This window comes from Misgurnus anguillicaudatus, chromosome 17 (assembly GCF_027580225.2).
Source record: "Misgurnus anguillicaudatus chromosome 17, ASM2758022v2, whole genome shotgun sequence".
NCBI classification, from domain to species: domain Eukaryota; kingdom Metazoa; phylum Chordata; class Actinopteri; order Cypriniformes; family Cobitidae; genus Misgurnus; species Misgurnus anguillicaudatus.
In genome coordinates this window covers 19,798,426-19,815,821 of record NC_073353.2, presented here as the reverse complement: position 1 = coordinate 19,815,821, position 17,396 = coordinate 19,798,426, and the positions used below count along the sequence as shown (strand labels likewise).

Here is a 17,396-nt window from a genome sequence, read left to right as displayed (position 1 = left end):
TTTTGATTAATAACATTAATGTTTATATTTTTAATTAGTGTGTACAACTAGTCAACTAAATGAATATAACATGGCAAAGATGAATGCACATTTATATAGGCTATTGATTCAATAGATTTATAGCATTTTGAATAAAAACTTGTCATGGATTTATTGCATTTTGTGGAAAAAATAATCCGTTTTTATAATAAATCTTTGAAAATCAACTTATGGATTTGAATTTTTTATGTTTTTATAACCTAAAGATGCTGTGTGAAAGTTTGTAACAGAAAATAGTTGTTTTCATCTTGTCACTTTCTTGGTATAGAAAACACGTTTTTACCAAAATTTGTCAAAATGGATTTATTGCGTTTTGGAACCAAACTCTTCATATATATAAAGCAGTTTGTAAACATTTTTCTAATTTATATGTATGGAAAATATATCTAAATATTCACAAGGGTTTGAAAAGATTGATAGCATTTTTCATTTTTTGCCACATGGGGGCATCAGTGGAAATCCTTTCTTACTGCACACTGTATTTCATGCAAATTAAAGGTGCAGTGTGTAAATTTTAGCGGCATCTAGTGGTGAGGTTGCGAAATGCAACCAACAGCTCAGTCCACTGCTTTTGAAACACATAATAGAGAAGCTACAGTAGCCACCACTGGAAAAACATGTCATCATCGGAGACAACTTTGTAAAAAGTTTCTCGGTTAAGGGGTTCTGTAAAAACATGGCAGCACAAAATTGCGACTTCCATGTAAGGGGACCCTCGGTGTATGTAGATAAAAACGTCTCATTCTAAGGTAATAAACACATAACATAAAAGGTCTTTATACAATCCTGATAATATAGTTTTGAATATCATTTTGCATTTCTGTCAAGAGATCCTTCTAAAAATTACACACTGCACCTTTAAAGGCAGGGTCCATGATCTCTGAAAGTCAATGTTGACATTTAAAATTACCTGAACAAACACGCCCCTACCCCAAAAGAATCTGAACCTTCTTTTGATAGACCCGCCCCACACATACGCAACCCAGGCAACAATATCTTTTTGGTACTCGACCTGACTCTCTTTTCCAAAGGCTTTTTCAGAAATCGCAAACTCCGCCTTTAAGGATAGGTGTTAAAACATGTAGCCAGTTAATATAAATATTAGTCATTAGTTTATATAAAATTACCATATAGTTTCTCTAAAAATAAACAAATCATGTTTAAAAAATATTATTTGCATTCACAAAAAGATCTGTACAGGATTTAAAAACCTATGTCTGACTATTTGACACTTACATGGGCTAATGCATCTTTGTAAAACAAAACAATTTATACAATGCAATGTAAAAATTATTACATTTACAGATAAAACAAGTCTTAGTTTATCACAAACAACAAAATAATTATGTCACTGTAAATTGTCATGGACAAGTAAACCCATGTAATTTAGTAAAATCCCTCTGTAAACAGAGCTAAGTACAGTTTATCATTTTAAACATTATTTAGCATAGGCTGTGTGTAAAGAACAACTATATCTAGTAGCATATTTATCTAACTTTGACTGGTTACTTTTGTTGTCTGTCAATAAATTGAAGGTCAATAGATGTGGCGGGGACCAACACAGTTCGAGTGATCGGTTTCACAATCTTTCCTGTAGGGTCTGGGAGCACCTCATATTTTTTAATTAACTGTAAAAGCCAAAAATACATATTTGGACCTAACTGAAACCCATGGACAATATAAAACAATTTAAACAACTGTTTCTAATATCTAATTATTATGTAACGATCATGCATGCAGTTTATATGTCTTCATATTAACTCAGAGTCTGCACATTTGACATTTTAACCAAAATTAGCTTACTTTTTGTTATCATACCCATTCAAAAACACACTCCTAAAGCATATAAGTTACTTATTGACAAGAAGAATTATCTCTAATAGCTTGAGAGGTCTGGTTAGACCAAAGGTGAAGGACTGCATACTAGTCAATATTCTGTTTAAAACCCAAGGTGAACTCATTTGATTACCAGAACTGACTAAAATAGGTTCAAACTTGCTTTCCTAAGCAAGTGTTGTTGCATGTTTTTGGTTGAATACTATTTATGATGTGTTATACACCTATTTATGTATGTCAAGCCACTGAAAGGCTAACCATTGCAAAGGACTGATATATAAAACAATATATAGCCTACTATAGACCCCTTCACGGTTCACGTCACAGGCGGTTCCCAATGCGCATGTCGGGGTCAGAACAGCCATTACAGCAGATTGAGTTGCGTAGTATTATTCGGTATCGTCAAAAATGCCTACTTACGTCGTGGGCTGTGAAAATCACACCATGTCTTCCGTCAAGTTTTCACGATTCATGCAGAATCTCAAAAACAAAAAATTACAACATCTGCGTCTGCAAGCAATTAACGTGCAGACTGGGACAATGCAGATATCAAAGATGCTTGTGTTTGTAGTGCTCACTTCATTTGAGGTAATCATCATTTTTCAGCCCTGTTAGATTAAATTATAAAGCCTGGATGGTATGAACAGTGTGACCCCATGCTGCGCACGCTCCCGATAGTCATTCAATGTTTACAAACCTTGAAGGGGTCTATAGGCAATGACTAAAATCCTGAAAAATGACTTTGCTGACAGTAGAAATTAGTTTCTTGCTTATCCGTAAAAACAAGCACAGCAATAGAAACGTACTATAAATCGGAATATATATACATTAATATTAGTAGATAAACTGATGAGCCATTACATTATAACCACCTGCTTAATTTCCTGTAAAACATCAGCAATGGGCCGAAAATAATGATTGGACAAGGTGGCAAGAGGTTTCCTGGGGTATCTGGTACCATAACGTCAACAGCAGGTCCTCCAGGACCAGTTTCCATATATTGCGGGGTGGTAGTGACAAACGGGCACAATCCTGTTTTTCAAACAACAAATGTTTGTTTCATGTTAGGTGAATTTAAAAAAAATCACCATTATGTTATTCGAACCAATCCTTGATTAATGATTCTGGCAGTGTGGCATGATGCATAATCCTGTTGGTAAAGGCCATAACTGGCAGCGAGCACAGTTGCCATTAATGGGTGAGCTTGGTACTTGTAAAATATTGCCCAGCCTGTGTCCGTCCAACATGTCCTTTAAGTGCGATGAAGTGCGCAGCCTCTGTTAGTTATCACCGTATCTTCTCTCAACCATCAACGGTGATGCACCACAATTCTTAAATGATTAGTCCATTTTCTTTAAAAAAAAATCCAGATAATTTACTCACCAGCATGTCATCCAAAATGGTGATGTCTTTTTTGTTCAGTCCAGAAGAAATTATGTTTTTTGAGGAAAACATTCTAGGATTTTTCTCATTTTAATGGATTTTAATGGACCCCAACAGGTTAACAGTTTTAATGCAGTTTAAAATTGCAGTTTCAACGGAGTTTCAAAGGACTCCCAAATGAGTCATAAGGGTCTTATCTAGAGAAACGATTGTCATTTTTTACAAGAAAAATAAAAATATGCACTTTTAAACCCAACAACTTCTCATCTATCTCCGGTCATGTGATGACGTATGCGAATCTACGCCCCTGTGTTTACAAGTGTGGAGAAAGAGGACCGTTCCGACATTGTTTTATGTGGAATGATACTAATTAATGTCTTAGTGTCAGTTAACTGTTTAAAATGGTCCGCAAATATGCGTTTCGACCTTTCCACGTCATTACGCAATTACGTGAGGTCGCGCTGGTGCGTCACAGGACCGGAGAAAGACGAAAAGTTGTGGTTCAAAAGTGTATACTTTCTATCCCTCTCGGTAAAAATCACAATCGTTTCGCTAGATAAGACCCCCATGCCTCGCTTGGGATTGTTTAGAGTCTTTTCAAAACTCCTGTTTGAAACTGTTGAGTTAAGTGTTAAGTGTTGGGGTCCATTAAAGTCCATCAAAATGAGAAAAATCCTGGAACGTTCCCCTCAAAAAACACAACTTCTTCTCGACTGAACAAAGAAAGACACCAACACCCTGGATGACATGGTGGTGAGCAAACCATCTGGACCCTTTCCAAGAAAATGGACTAATCCTTTAAGTGTCCACAGCCCAATCACACTGGCTGTTTCTCAATATGCTTTACGTCATCATTAACAGTCGAAGTTCAATTCCAATTCTCAAGAACACACGTACAGAGGACGCAGTAAGATCGCACACATCTCAATTCTCACAGGTGCGTTCTGTGTTCTCGCGACCTTCTGAGTTCGTTCTTCCAAGGTCGCCTGGCATGCCCAATCTTCACGTTCTTGGAATTGAGAAACAGCCACTGATTTTGGGCCCATTTCATGCATCGTTGTCGATAGCTTGCAGTTAGCATAGGGGCCTGGCTCCATCATCGGCTACGCAGGCCCATCCGCAGAAGGTTGCAATAAACTGTGTGCTTTGACGTCGGTCGCCATTGTTGTAGCTGCTGTTGATTTGTCACACTGTGGCCCTGCGTTCACTGTGAATAAAGGGTGACAGTCTCTACTCCACTTTTACATCAATGAGCTTTAGATGACACACAGCCAATTTGTCGTTTGGCTATTCGTGCACCACTTTTTATATGTACTCACTACAAAGGCAAGTTAACATCCCACAACTGTTCCTGTGCCATTGTTTGGTTGCCAAGTCTGCTCATTGCTCTAGGATGGGGATGGTCATAATGTAATGGCTCATCTGTGTATAATAATAGTTGTGCTGACAAAAATGCTGACAACATTCCTACCTGTGATAAGAGGAGATGCATCTCCAGTTCAGCCACTCTCCGGCCCAGACAGGCACGGATGCCGAAGCCAAATGGCACAGAACCAAAAGGGTGTTGGTTTGACTGCTTCTGTCCCCGAATCCATCGCTGTGGGAGGAAGGCATAAGGATCGGGAAACACCTTCTCATCGTAGGACACCGCAAAGTGGCAGAGGTGGAACAAAGTCTAGAAAGAAAAAATATACAGATCAGTTTTGACCATCTATATTAAAAACTGTATGTCAGTAGGATTGAGTGTTAAGAATACACACATAAGATGTCCTTTTTTTTTTGCTCTGGTTTGATGAACAATACAGTCATTATTCAGAGGTATAAAAATAGCAGTTTATAGTTCAGCTTACATTTTTAGGGAAGAGATGGCCGCCCACCACTATTTCATTTTCAGCAACGACACGAGCGTTACCTGGCACAACTGGATACATACTGAGAACATAAGCGAACATGCAGATTAATTGATCAGGTTTCATAACACTGCTGTGTAAGCTTATCTGGCTCTTAATATCACAGTACACAAGAGAAACAGATGCTGTACCGCAGAGTCTCTCTTACGATGGCCTTTAGCAAAGGCATCCTGTTGATGTCATCACTGCTGGGCACCGTGTCACCAGGGCAGACGCTGAGCACCTCCTCATGCAACCTCTGCTGGATCTCTGGCTCTTGTGCCAAGTGATACAGTGCCCAGGAAATAGTGTTTGATGTCTAGTAACATGGGAGATTTGTTAGAAGGGTGCAAATGTTCGTGCTTTTTTCTGCACATTTAATTGCACGTTTCTGATGATTATTTAGTAAAATGCTAAATATTAAGCAGGCAGAAACTTTTGAAACAAAATAAAATCCATTGTTAGGAGTGAAATTGTTTACTGTGTCAACTCCAGCCAACAGAAGCTCTGTGATGCTTCCCAGAATCTCGGTGACAGACATCTGCTCGCCGATCAGCAGGTGTGTAAGGTATACTCCCTCCACAGGCTTTCCTTCTTTCACCCTTTCCTGAATCTCTGACATCTTCTTCTGCACCAGTTCTTCCCCTGTGGAAAAAAAACCCAGTAAAATTTGCTAAGCAAGTGTAAACGTATATAAAACATCAGACACAAAACTTCAATGAATCTTTGCATATACTGTACTGTATATGGAACATGTGAGGAGCTCAGAATCTAAACTCTGTCAAAAATAAGATAATAATGATATTAACAGAATGCTCTTGGCATGTTTATAAATTCGTTAAATACTTTTGTGTCAAATCCTCATTTATAAGATTACGCACTTTGAGGGTTTTGCATCTGAGCTTTTCATATAGAGAGTGAAATGTGTAAGTTTGTGCTAGTTGTTCGTGGGCTGAACTCACTTGGCTTCAAGCCCAAAAATGCTGTCCATCTGAGAACATTCAAATATTATCAAGCACTTGATAGAAAAAAGAGGACCTGCTTTGGGTTCAGACTCACCAACTTTAAACAAATGATCCCACACTGCCACAAAACTTTTCCAGAAAGGCAAATAGGGCCAGACAGATTTGGGGAAAAGGACTACGATTGGAGAAAGACGAAACATTTCTCCCACAGAGAAGATAAACTTCTCCGTTTCCTCAGGAACTTCCTCATTCAGACAACCCAATCGAGTCTCAAACAACACTGAGGAAATCCCTTATAAAAGAATGACAAAAACATAATTAGTGTGATAGATACATTAATTTACCTCACCACTATGTTACTTCTAATTAAAAAGTAGCAGTTGATACAAGGGTTAATATCAGGCGTGCCACACAAGTCCTGAAAAGTGAAGCCAAAACGTCTCGATCGCCCCCCAGTGACTGGTCCCAGTATAGGTCATAAACCCTGCCTCCCCATGTTATTCAATGGGACTTGAGACCAACTAAACAATTAAATTACACTTCAATTATCTTTTTCCAAAACTGGTTTCTGTCATTTACATTCGTTTTTATCACACTGATGTAAATTCAAGTGTTTGTTTTTAAAATAAGTTTATTTTTAGTTAGTTATTTAATGCTATAAAAACGATGATGTCACGTCATGATTGACACCTGTGATATGCGCATTCTGCGAGAGCGTGGGCGGGGCCTTGCTTTCGCGGCTTTACTTCCTGTTCGTTACTGCGCAGGACTGGTCCCGAAATCGCTACTGCGCAAACTCAAGACCCAAGATGTCAGTGCCATATCGGGACACTGGCGGCTTCACTTTTCACCAATGGAAGAGAGCGAACGGGCGTCGTCCATCTTTTTTACAGTCTATAGTTAATAAAGGTTAAATTCATATAAGATTGTAATTAGGGGTGTTACAATGATTAAATAATCCTCTCATCGTGATTTTTTGACCTCATAGCGATGATTTCAGATCACCGCAATGATTGCACATCTCTCTAAAAATCACAAGGGGGAGTTGTAGCGCCTGTATAAACGAGACAGTAACTGATGGCATTCATGCGATACATTGCAAAGCCATTCAATAAAGGCCCTGTCCCAAATGGCGCACTTCATGTGGACTTTCGGTCTCGCGGTCTTAAATTGCGCGTGCTCGGTTAATCTACAGGTCCGTAGGGTGTCCCACATGTAATTTTTATGCTCCGAAGTGTACTTATCAGCGCCCCCTTTGCACCCTTGATGTGGTCTTCGGCAAAGTCTGCACTGCAGCAGGCTTTGCGCACTTTTCCAACCCAGAAGTCCTTGTGAAAGAGCAACCAGACCAATCAGACCAATCAGAAGATGGAGGGGAGGAGTTCACACTAATGGGCAACTTCTCTTTCTATTTCCGACGTGACGCTCGAGTCTTTCCGAAACTACGACTCGGGTGCACCCACGTGGACTCGCATAAAGGGTCCCTAAAGTCTGCAATACATGATGTCATCAAAGGGTGGACTCTGAGGAGGACCACAAGTCCGTTGTGTGCCATTTGGGACAGGGCCACAGTGTTATGTGTATTAATATTCACTGCTAGGTAAACCTTGCAAAAGATTTAATTTAAATAATCACAACAATGTGTGAAAATTATTTCATGAACAAACTGTATGAGAATTAAATGTCATAGACATAAAACAGACAACTAATCATCATAACCGCCAAAGCCTTAAAACAGGCAATTAATTGTCACAATTTATTAGGCAATTAACCGTCAGCCAAATTTCATAATTATGACAGTCTTAATGGTAATATAACTTGATTTACAGCATTGTGTAAGAAAGCTTCACAGTCTTCATCTCTGTTCAGTTTTTTAATTTGTATGCAAAAGAGCGGTTTAGACATTCTGCTATAAATAAGTATTGAAACGAGTAATACAGGTTTTAAGGGGCAAGGGTGATTAAATGATGACAGTATTTCCAATTCCCATTTTTGGGTGAACCTGTACTCTTTGACCTAAAGTATGGTGTTTTAATAATTACAATAGCTGTGTAAAAGCTATTACAAGCTACTACAAAGATGTATAACACAGTGCAGAAAGTCAGCTTTTCAAGGGCAAACTCTTTATGGGATTACAAGAAATGTTTTGTTATCTAGCATGTTTAACTGGCATTGACCTTTTGTCCTTGATTTATAAAATCATTGATACACATGGGAAGTACATAAATGAATGAGTGTACAATTTTATGAGAATTAGTTTGACTTTGTGACACAAAATTGCACAACTAATCTTGATAATAGTTAATCTTGATAGAACGTCATGTATTATCTCGAGGTACAAAGATAAAGTCTGGTTTAACATTTCTGGTGTATCATCAATACTTCTGCAAATCAGCAATTCATTAAAAATAAACCTATATGTTAATTTCTGTGAAGATGCCCAATACATTTTACCTTCAAAGGCGAACTTGTACAATTCTCCTGCCAGGTCATGCACCATGACACCATTGCCTTTTGTTTTTCTAAGCCAAGCCAGCTTCTCAATAAAGTCGCTCACCACCTCATTAATGGCATTAGTGTAGGAGGACACATGTTTGGGCTTCAGCATGCGAGGGTTCAGTACACTTCTGATTTTCTGCCATTCTACTCCCATCTCTGTTGTACCAAACAACAAATAAATTACAAGTTAGAAATTATAAACGCTGACAGCATTATGGCTGTCACATATAGAAAGGATTTTCTTGTGTGATCACTTGTCTTTAAATGGCGGTTTTCAGAGATTAAATAATAAATCAACTCAGAACATGAATGCTTGAAGGGTTGCCATGAGAAAAAATCTTTAGGCGTGAAGGTCTTTAGGTTTAGCAAAGACAAAACCAGCCACACAAACCAGTTTTCCAATTTAAAGTATGCACGCAAATTTAAACAGGTGAATTTAAAACTAAGTCCATCTTAATTTAAACTGCTCTGAAACGCTATTATCAGTTAGTAAATATTTTCTTTCCAGATGAGTCAGTCTCTGTAACTTACTCTGTTAGGGGTCCATAAGCATGATTTCGAAGTTGTCGATAGCCTCTCCAGTGGGGCATATCAGTGCGAATGGGAAAGCGACCCTCCTGCCTCAGAACCTCTTCTATAAGGTCTGCACGGGCCACGTTAACAACAACCAGTGGTCCATATTTGGACTTCCAAAGGGGACCATAGATTTTGCTGTGCTCTATCTGCAATCATTATACATTTTTGTAGATTTAAAGAAACAGTTCACATAGATAGCAAGAAAACATTACCTCCTGATAACTAGTAGGAGGGATTTTATTAGTGTTAAGCAGTTAAGTCCCTCTATGCCGGAAGACCAGATCGACTTAACTTCCGTGTTGTGATGTATTTGTGAAACGGAATATCACACGAGGAAAATAGCGTTTACTGCTGTAAATGGATTGGATATAGAAAAGTAGGCATTTCTTTCATTCAGAGAGACAGAGCGCACTTTGTATTGCGAGAGACTCCCTCCTTGTCATTTCTGGCTTATAACAAAAAACAGAATAATGCCTCAAAGCTGCTGTGTACAGCTAACAAGCCAAAAAAAACAGAAATAAGTTTTTATAAGCTGTCGACCCCAAAAAACGTTTAAATACACAAAAGTGGAAACAGCCAACATTTCATAGTACTACTATTAGTAAAACTGCGCCCACTAGAGGGAAACGTAGTTGGCGATCTCAGCCTTAAAGGAATAGTCTACTCATTTTCAATATTAAAATATGTTATTACCTTAACTAAGAATTGTTGATACATCCCTCTATCATCTGTGTGCGTGCACGTAAGCGCTGGAGCGCGCTGCGACGCTTTGATAGCATTTAGCTTTAGCCCCATTCATTCAATGGTACCAATCAGAGATAAAGTTAGAAGTGACCAAACACATTAACGTTTTTCCTATTTAAGACGAGTAGTTATACGAGCAAGTTTGGTGGTACAAAATAAAACGTAGCGCTTTTCTAAGCGGATTTAAAAGAGGAACTATATTTTATGGCGTAATAACACTTTTGGGAGTACTTCGACTCGGCGCAGTAACACCTTCCCTCTCCCATTATGAGATGGAGAAGGGGAGCGGACTTTTCTGGGGAGTCGAAGTACTCCCAGAAGTGCTATTACGCCATAAAATATAGTTCCTCTTTTAAATCCGCTTAGAAAAGCGCTACGTTTTATTTTGTACCACCAAACTTGCTCGTATAACTACTCGTCTTAAATAGGAAAAACGTTGATGTGTTTGGTCACTTCTAACTTTATCTCTGATTGGTACCATTGAATGAATGGGGCTAAGCTAAATGCTATCGAAGCGTCGCAGCGCGCTCCAGCGCTTACGTGCACGCACACAGATGATAGAGGGATGTATCAACAATTCTTAGTTAAGGTAATAACATATTTTAATATTGAAAATGAGTAGACTATTCCTTTAAAGGAGAAAAAAGTGGATCGCCGACCACGCTTCCCTCCAGCGGGCGCGGTTCAACTACCAGTAGTACTACTATAAAAAGTTGCCTGTTTCCACTTTTGTCTCCCTAGACGCTTGTTTTTTGGGGTCGACAGCTAATAAAAACGTATTTACAGATAAAACTTAAAAACAGAATAATGCCTAAAAGCTGAATTATTCCGTTTTTTGTCATACGCCAGAAATGACAAGGAGGTGGCCTCTCACAATACAAATTCAATGGAGACGGTTGGATTGTTGCCCCCCCCCCCAGTGGGCGTGGTTTTCAAATTAGCATAACTGCACTCTGTCTCTATGGATCTCACTGATAGCTGGAGGGGGCCGTCTAGCTGACATCATCAGAGAATGATTGCCACAAGAGGGCAGAAGTACAGTTTATGAAGGCACATGATTTTATTTTTTAATGATGACAGGGATAAACAGTGCAATAATTAATTAAAAAATAACAATTGTCAGTTTTGATTTCATGGGGACTTTAAAACATGCTTCATTAAGGGTCCAATCACGAAGCCTGTAAGCTGTAAAGATACCAAATTCGATGGGATTTAAAGTTTGTTTGTGGGACCTACCGTTATCGTACAATTACACAGAAAGTGACAGAAGTGCAAACAACAGAGTTACAAAGTACCCCATAGGTGGGGTTAATTGTAACAAACATAGGGGTTTGTTGTAACACCTGCTAGAAAATTGTGTTTAAACGCAAATAATTCAATACAATTATGTTGTCTATATATTAAGGTGGACATTGTTTATATATCTGCCTATAGATGAATGTGTGGATATCTATCCATCCATGATCCTTCATCTAACCATCCTTGCATTGTGCATCAATGCATATAAATAGATTTTTTTGAAAGGGCTGCACAATTAAGACAAAAAATATAATGTTTGTGAGTTACTTCCCCTGATATTGTATTAGTTATCATTTTGATTAAAAGTATTTACATTGTTTTCATTGCATTATTATTGTATACTGTAGAGTTAACTTGTAACACTCTGTTACAACTAACCCTGCTGTGTAAAAATGTTTTCAATCCCTGTCTAAAAGCACAGATTGCTTGGCCTTGTATAATCTGCAAGCATATTCTGACAAAAAGTTATAAAAAGAAAGTCGTTCACGGACAAAATGGTCTGTGAACATGGCAAATATCTTTAGAACAGTGCTCCTGTATAGCTGGGAACACACATAGCCTACTGATAGATAAATAAATGTATACCTTACATACTCTAAATCGCTTTGGATAAGCGGCTGCCAGATGCATATAAATATGGCTAGGCTGAAGCAGCATAAATTTCATAAACATCTGTCGATAGAGGACGCTACAGAAAATTTCATTTCTTACTACATAGCAATGGCCAGTTCGTTCACACGTTGTTCCTAACCACACTATTGAATAAAATAGCTAGCTGGTTTAGGCTTAAAATGTGACAAATTTAGACCTGCTTGCAACAGATATCAAGCTATTGAAAACATCGAACCCGAAGCGCTGAATTTGAATGTAACGTTAGCTTACCTGCATTTGATGAGTCTTTGGAAAATAACCCTTTCCAAACAGCCAGTATAATGATGTCAAAAAGCTAGGACCGCCTAAATCATCCATAGTTTTTTGCTTATCGCCATCTACCAAGGTACTGTGTGTCCGCGTGCTGAGGAAGGGCGATATCAGGCATTTTATCCCTCCGTTTTCTTTCCTGCATAAAAACAATCCTCTTCTCAGTAATGCCTCTGAAAACATATCTGATCCTGGAGTCGGCAGCAGATGTACAGTAGGTTTGCAGTGACAGTGTTAGCTGCTCTCCGTAATGGCAACCACAGTCTGTTGTCAAATGAACTTTAGTGAACTCGCTTATTATCCCGAACAGCCCTCTTTCCTTTCAAATGTGCCTGCCTATGAAAGACGCCAGCACCACAAAGTACAGCATGAACCTCTCTTCTCTTAATCTTTACAGAATACAGTAACGATGGTACACTTTGTACAAGTACTGAAACAAGTGAACTGCTGCTTCAATGTCTAACCAAGTTATCAATAACCCACTGATAGACGATGCATGCATTCGTTAAGAGCCACGCGCACAGCCTTGCAAAGCATAGGGCAAATTCCAAATTGTCATCTTTGTTTCATATATTACACGCACCAACACGAATAAATGGTTGTATTCTTTAGTATTTACCTTATAGCAAATGAAAGAGTACATTACAGCATTTACAAATGCTTAATAAATCACTATAGTTAATATAAAAAAACGCATTATTTTTCAGCTTATATCCTTCTTTGCATAAACAAATGATCTACAATAATTAATTCCAAACTGTTGCAAAACAAATCTCTTTATTGATCTAAATAGTTGCAATGATCAAATATAACTATGTTTACCTAATCTGTCAATCCTGATACAATATACAGGATGGCACATCATATTTTGCAGTTAGAGCTCAAGGTTGGTTTAACAATATCAATAAATCCTATGTTTATCTTTGGCCTGCCAGAGGCGTACATTAAGACATACACAACACATAGGCTACTATCTGTATGGGTTTTCATCTAAAAAAATCCAAGCACAGATCAAAAATAGGTACACACAAATGTTAGAAACCCCCTTTCATGGCTAAGCATTTCCAGTGATTTACTAGCACTCTCCTAATGAGAATGTAAAAGATGATTAAAATACACCTTTATCGCCAGTCACAATGAGATATCAACTAACTCTTTCATGATTATCTCTAAATAATCATAAGAGAGACAAATTCAAGTATTGCAGGTCGAAAATGTGTAAATATCTGAGATGTATATCTGAGACCTTGGCTCCTTGAAGAAACGCAGATCTATTTAATGCATTGGTGCTCCTTAAGACACATTGTGTTTTGTTGCTGAATCATATAGGCTCGAGCATGCCAAGCCGTAAAAAAAAAGGAAAAGTTTAAGATGACCCAAAGACATCTAAATAATAAGCTCTTTCTAAACAGATATACTTCTACAACCTCTGAGGATGCAATAAGACAATATCCCTATAAAACAAATTCTTCAGTCTAAACAAAATAAATACTTAATCTTAATTTACTAATACAGCAAATCCCTCATCTTTTAATCCAACCATAAACCAAGTATTACGGATTAAAAAACTGGAGAAAAGAAAATACTGCTTAATAAATGTAACTGAAAAGTTAACAGCGAATTGGGTTGAGATAAAACAACAAAGTTCTAAACAGCCATGAGCATCTAATCCAGTTCAGGGAGGTTGTTTAACATCATCGTGGTCAGTCATCATCACTTTCACTCCCAGACTCACTCAGCTGAAGATCATTTTCTGAAATATAACACATTGCATATTAGATAAAAGAAGAAGAGGGTCAGATCAACCCGGTGCATGCAGTGTCCCCAAAACTTACCGAGAGTGTTTATGAAATTCCCGCTCCTCTCCTCCGTGCGGCTTTGAGACGCGTTAGGGGCAGATGTGCTGTTAGGAGGGGCGGGGGCTCCACCTGCCTGAGGACGACTCTCATCCTCCGAGTCACTGCTGGAGCTGTCTCCGCTGCTGGATGAGGAGGAACTGTGAGAATCTGAGGAGCTGTCTCCACTGCTCATCTGATCCATTACACGTGCCTCAGCCATGAGTTCTGCAAAAACACACAATTGCTGGGTGAGCATAAAAATATAGCTTAATGCTATACCTTTAAAAGGGGTGGTTCAATGGTATTTCATGCATTCTGACTTATTAACACAGTTATAGAGTTGTTTCCTCATGCTAAAAGTAGGCAAAGTGTCAAAACAAATGTCTGTGCCGAATCACTTTGCCAGAGTTTGTAAAAGTTTCTGAAAGTTTTTTCCGATTACGGGTCCAGTTGACGTTTCAGGTGTTTCTATACCCATCACATCTTTTTATGGGCACTTATGGAAACAATGGATATAGTTTATTTTCCGGGGTAGCAGCGGAGTTTTGCTAGTGTGTTTGATGCGCTGGATTTCATTGAAAAGTCCCAACCGGGTCATGAGTTGCATGCGGTAAGTAAGACTTCTGTCTTATGTTGGAAATAGGCGCATGCATATTAGGGCTGCAACTAACGACTATTTTAATAGTCGACTAGTCACCGACTATTGAAACGATTAGTGGACTAATCGAATAATTATTAATTTTTTCTAAAATTTAGCATGAGATTGCTTTAATTCTGTGGAAAATGATAGTAAACAAGAAAGAAGGGGGTACTTCAATGAAATTTTAAATTTGTAATAATTGCAGCTACTATGATTTTACCAAAACGAAGTTATGTATTTCAGCTATTCTAATATATATATATATATATATATATATGCTGTGTTTATTAAGTTTTGAAGGTTTAAATCAAAACAAACCAACTGCAGTTGAATTGATATTAATTTGAATGCACAACCAAAAAACGAGATTTCTGAAAATGTAAAAAAACAGAGTTATATATACTCAGTGAGGACATGCGCCTGTTGTGGGGTGCACGTCTGCTTCTTTTGCAGAAAGGGCTCCATGGTTGCTCTCTTCTTCAGACTGCATGCATTTAATTTAAAATACTTTTGTCAGGCATAACGTTAAATCCTTTTTTTAAAGCGAAAATACGCTTATAAAATGTACAATGTACATCCAAAACAAAACGTATTGGCTTCCATGTTATTAAAATCTTACCGAGGCGAGTCAAACTCCGTTTCATTCAACTGTCCGACGTGCTTTCTCTTTAAATGTTCGTGCATGACTGAGGTGCTGCCGTGAAACGCAAAGACTGCTTTGCAAACCATGCAGGTAATCTTTTTATTCGCCGTATCCAGGCTAAAATGCTCCCAAACTTCAGATGTTTTGGTACGCGCAGCTGCTGAGTTGGACGCTGCCATTTCTGTATGTTATCGCTGAGAAGAGAAACTAATGCGCATGTGCGACTTCGTCAGAGATTGTAATGAAGAGAGATGCCTCACTCGGCCGGAAAAACATGTCTGGCGACAACTTCAACAATGATATTCATTGTTGACTATTTCTATTATCGATTTTTGCAGCCCTAATGCATATTATATAAATGACACAAACATGTAGTGAATCATAAGTTAAACAGTGTTGTATAGTGGTACTCGCTCCTCCCGCGGCAGTAACTCCATTTTTTCGTACGTTATCGGAAAGATTCGGTAAAGCTAATCTTTCTTTTATAAATCTAATTAAACTAAAGACTCTTTGGAGATATAAAGGATGTAATACTACTCTATAGGTACTCCAGATTAACATCAGAAATGCAGAAACACTGTGTGTTATGTGAGCTTTAAGTATTGAAAACTCTGAAAAAAAATATAATTGGAAATAATAATAAATAAAACTAAGGGGGATAAAAAAAGTTGGGAAAAAATCTTTAACAAGCTGCCGATTATAAAAAGTTGATTTTAAAAGTTGCAGGTCCATTTTAGTTTCTGACATTACATGGTACCTCGCTCAATATCATCCATGGGCGATGACGGAGACATTTTCTCTTTGGGAGGAGAACTTTTGGTGCTGGATGGAGCCTTGTTTCCACTGCCAGACTTCATCTGCTGACTAAGCCGGCTTGTTTGCTGCTCCAGGCGTGACTGAATCTTACTGCTTCCCTCAGCCCTGAGAAAACAACATATGACAATTTACTTAATCAGCGCTAATCCAACTGTTTACTGTCCACATTGAAAACTTGTTGTGATTATTTAGGTATAACCACAAGCGTCGCTCTAGCTACAAACCTGGTCTTTTTGACTGCGATGTTACTGCTGAGTTTCTCCAGACGGTACTCTCCTGTGTCATGGTTAACAATGAGAATACATTCTTTCATATAAGGTCTTTTGGACCCTTTAAATACTGTAACAGGAGCTGTGGATCCCTGTTAATTTGAAAAAGATGGTAGAAAATGTTAATATTTAGTTTATTTCAGAACTGCATGCAAAGTTAATGGTTAGTAAGCTTACCTCCAAGTTTGGAAGTGTGATTGTAACTTGCTCTCCTTTTCCCACTTCCAAGTCCCCCTCACATGAGGTGTCTATGGAGGCTGGTTTAAAATCATCTATTATCAGAAAGAAAACATATTTCATATTGATCATGTGTCCCAATGCTGACATACAACATTGGTAGTGTAGTACCAGTGCTAACCAACAGAGGGATTCGTATGCATATGGGGAAAAATCATTAAATGAATAGTTCTCAATTTAAATAATAGATTCTGTTTGTGGGCTAAGTTAAGAAAAAAGGGAGCTAGTTTAAGAGGTTAACTAATTATAAACAAACATACTTTTTTATTTTCAGTCAACGTAACAAAGCTAATCTCGCCAGCAATGGGAAGAACACGTAGCTGCCTTCTCATATGCCTGTTCATATTGTTAGAAAGAAACTTACCGTTTCAATAGCAACGTTGTAAAAAAAAATATATATTACCTGTATATTAAATAAATAATCGAGCGTAACGTTCCATATATGAATGTAAAAGATCCCACTTACATCGTACCGTGTGGAATGCACTTTTAGGTTGTTTCTCAAAAGTTTCGCCTAGTTTGAGAACGTGTTCTTGATTGTCAAAGTTTGAATATGCTGTTCCATTCATTATAACCACAATTTTCAACCATATGTTACCAGTTTCCAACTTTCTACTTCGATACCATCTACGGCAGAAATAGGCACCTCACTTCTGGACCCGTTGCGTGCGCATCCTACACTGTCATTGGCTGCGTTGTGCACTTGGTCACGCCTCACTGGACCTTCATTTTCCTGCAATTGGCTGAACAAACTGTCAGTCAATACCAGGCTAACGGAAGTGATAATTTACTCAGCTACTCG

The 17,396-nt window shown here is 38.2% G+C and overlaps 2 protein-coding genes across 2 annotated transcripts; both read right to left on the bottom strand.

Annotated features, from left to right (window-relative positions):
• Positions 1-348: 348 nt before the first annotated feature.
• On the bottom strand, positions 349-12,634 carry cyp27a3 (cytochrome P450 family 27 subfamily A member 3). The gene is made up of 9 exons (XM_073855133.1): positions 12,113-12,634; positions 9,149-9,333; positions 8,567-8,772; positions 6,207-6,404; positions 5,629-5,792; positions 5,300-5,466; positions 5,109-5,190; positions 4,730-4,933; positions 349-1,667 (listed from the first exon to the last, which is right to left on the bottom strand). Exons 1-9 carry the CDS (start codon positions 12,332-12,334, stop codon positions 1,545-1,547), a joined length of 1,551 nt encoding a protein of 516 aa, XP_073711234.1. The 5' UTR covers positions 12,335-12,634; the 3' UTR covers positions 349-1,544.
• Positions 12,635-12,909: 275 nt separating this feature from the next.
• eaf2 (ELL associated factor 2) lies at positions 12,910-17,277 on the bottom strand. The gene is made up of 6 exons (XM_055214665.2): positions 17,061-17,277; positions 16,535-16,629; positions 16,313-16,449; positions 16,030-16,193; positions 13,987-14,214; positions 12,910-13,904 (listed from the first exon to the last, which is right to left on the bottom strand). Exons 1-6 carry the CDS (start codon positions 17,161-17,163, stop codon positions 13,855-13,857), a joined length of 777 nt encoding a protein of 258 aa, XP_055070640.1. The 5' UTR covers positions 17,164-17,277; the 3' UTR covers positions 12,910-13,854.
• Between the last annotated feature and the right edge of the window lie 119 nt (positions 17,278-17,396).